The sequence below is a fragment of the Aplosporella prunicola genome, assembly GCF_010093885.1.
Source record: "Aplosporella prunicola CBS 121167 unplaced genomic scaffold K452scaffold_59, whole genome shotgun sequence".
NCBI classification, from domain to species: domain Eukaryota; kingdom Fungi; phylum Ascomycota; class Dothideomycetes; order Botryosphaeriales; family Aplosporellaceae; genus Aplosporella; species Aplosporella prunicola.
The window spans coordinates 6,241-8,401 of record NW_022983587.1 but is presented as its reverse complement, the minus strand read 5'-3'; the positions used below and the strand labels follow the sequence as shown (position 1 = coordinate 8,401).

General features: G+C 53.1%; 2 protein-coding genes across 2 annotated transcripts in view; one reads left to right on the top strand and one right to left on the bottom strand.

The window, feature by feature from the left end:
- Positions 1–24: 24 nt before the first annotated feature.
- On the top strand, positions 25–549 carry K452DRAFT_302989 (uncharacterized protein; the record flags this gene model as incomplete). Its single annotated transcript, XM_033542665.1, has 1 exon — positions 25–549. A coding segment is annotated over one exon (525 nt), but the record flags the coding sequence as incomplete, so codon positions are not given.
- Positions 550–2,080: 1,531 nt separating this feature from the next.
- K452DRAFT_354069 (uncharacterized protein) overlaps positions 2,081–2,161 on the bottom strand; it is a gene marked incomplete at its 3' end in the record, with an annotated part of 5,919 nt that continues 5,838 nt past the window's right edge. Inside the window, exon 4 of the mRNA XM_033545865.1 lies at positions 2,081–2,102. Coding sequence (XP_033391855.1) covers positions 2,081–2,102 — 22 coding nt within the window. The remainder of the gene's footprint in view (positions 2,103–2,161) is intronic.

Below are 2,161 nucleotides of genomic sequence, written 5' to 3'. Positions count from 1 at the left end.
ATCGACGCGGCGACCGAGTGTCAGGACGCGGGTCTGCCCGAGGCGGCCTGGAACAGCGAGGTGCACTCGCGCGTGCTACGCTTTGCATTGGATCCATATCGCCGTACGACCGGCGTCTGGTATCGCGACATCACGACGGCACGGATCCGCGACCCGGAGCTGCTGCCGCGTTTCGAGGGCGGCGGCATCGGGCAGAGCAAGATGGTCGACTACGCCCTGATTCTCGAAGATTGTAACGATGAAGACTACGCACTCTATGAGGGCTCCTGCAGCGACGGTACTCCTGGTAAGAGGCGGCGGTTCGGGGACCGTGTCGCGGAAACACTGCGCCGCAAGGGCGGCGCCAGCATCAACCAAACGCGTATGGATCACGTACGCTATACACCTTTTGCCGTCAGCATCGAGACGAAGCGCGCCGCCGGGGAGGACGAGGCTCACGTACAGCTGGCGGTGTGGGTGTGGGCACAGTTTGCTCGGCTACGGCAGCTCGCGCCGGCGGCAAAGTCATGGCCCGTCCTGCCACTTGTGGTTGTGCAAGGGCACGAATAGCGGTTGCTATTCGCTAAAGTAGTAGATGGCGGTTGTGCCATTCGGATTCTGCAGTACGTAGTTCTTGGGGCAACGGATATTGTGTTGAGGGCCTATCAGCAGGCCTCCCAGTCGCCCGCCCGCGGGCGGCGGGCGACGAGGCGGGCGGATTACGTAATAGCCCGCCCGCCCACGCCCGCCTTGCCCGCCCGCCCGCCCGTTGCCTGCGGGCGGGCGGGCAGGCGAGCAAAAGTAGTCTATGCGCATTTTTTTTAGGTATATATTTATAAAAACTAAAAATATTCTTTACTTTATAAGGGTCTAGGTTCGATTCCTAGTAAAAGTAAAAAGTATTGCATTTATTTTGTTTTACTTTTTTATTTTTTTTTAGGTAACTACCTAAATAGGCTAAGCGAGAGGTCTTAGTAATCGCCTACTCGCCTGCCCGCCCGCCCGCCCGCCTAGGCGCCCGCTCGCCGCCCGCCCGCCCGCCCATGCCCGCTCTGCCAGCCCGCCCGCCCGAAGGGCCCGGGCGGGGGCGGGCGGGCGGTTGGGAGGCCTGCCTATCAGCTTGTCGCTTCGTTGAGAAGATTGGCTCGGTGGGTCAAGGATGAGTACAGGCCGTAGTTTACTCGCGAGGTTCTAGGTATTTCGTAATCACTTCACATTTGTTTCGATTTCGTAAGGCGTATTTTTAGTGTGCTAGAACCTCACTCGAAGGCTTAAAGAACTAGTTATTCAACTCCGTAACTTGACGCCTTCTCTCGAGACCTGGTCCTGCTTTAAACCATTCTACAGATGCCTCCTAAGCAATCTGCCTAGACTTTGCAATGAAGATGCCGAATTTGACTCTCAAGGTACCGAAAACTTTTTCTCCCTACAAAAGAAGAGGCCAGACACGGCGCAACAGTCGCGCGACATTCGAGGGTTTCTCCGGATAGATGTTGTAGTGAGTAGCGACCGCAAAGAGCTTGTGATCCTTGCTAGAGTTGACGATTACCTTGACCATATGACGGTTCAGAGCCCTGTAGATGGCTGTAACCTCCTTTTAGAAAGTCTAGCGCATCTTGTACTCCCCGAACATGTACATGTAAAGTAGGAAGTGGCGCGGGTGAAGGGAGAGGGTAGGAGTTAGATCTTAGCTCCGTCGTACTTAGTGCGGCGGATTGCCAAGAATGCGTCTAAAGTCTCGCTCAACTTCTCGATGAAGGTGCGAGCCTCGCGCAGTTCCTGGTTCTCTTCCCAGAGCCAGACTTAATGCTAGGATAGAGCGGTCTAACGGGGTAGACCGAGCATTCCGTAGCACTTGCGAAGGACAGCCTTAAGGATGACGCTCATCGTGTTAGATAATTTGAAATATTATATGGAAAGTACTGTTGGTCTGTAAAGTTTAAAGCTAGCTAGATAAAGATAAGCCCGTTAGGGACTATACTATGTTATACAGTATAACAGCCGAAATGTAAAAACTAAGTACATAGTATTCGAAAACCCTGTGTTGGTATTGGGTTGAAGGTTTAAACTGTGCAAGTAAAGTGAGAACGTAGCTTAATTTTCAAAGAGTGGCTGGCAGCGAGCTTTATATACTTAAGAGTAGAGTAGTTATGTGCTCGCTTGTAGAATGTAGCAGGGTGTT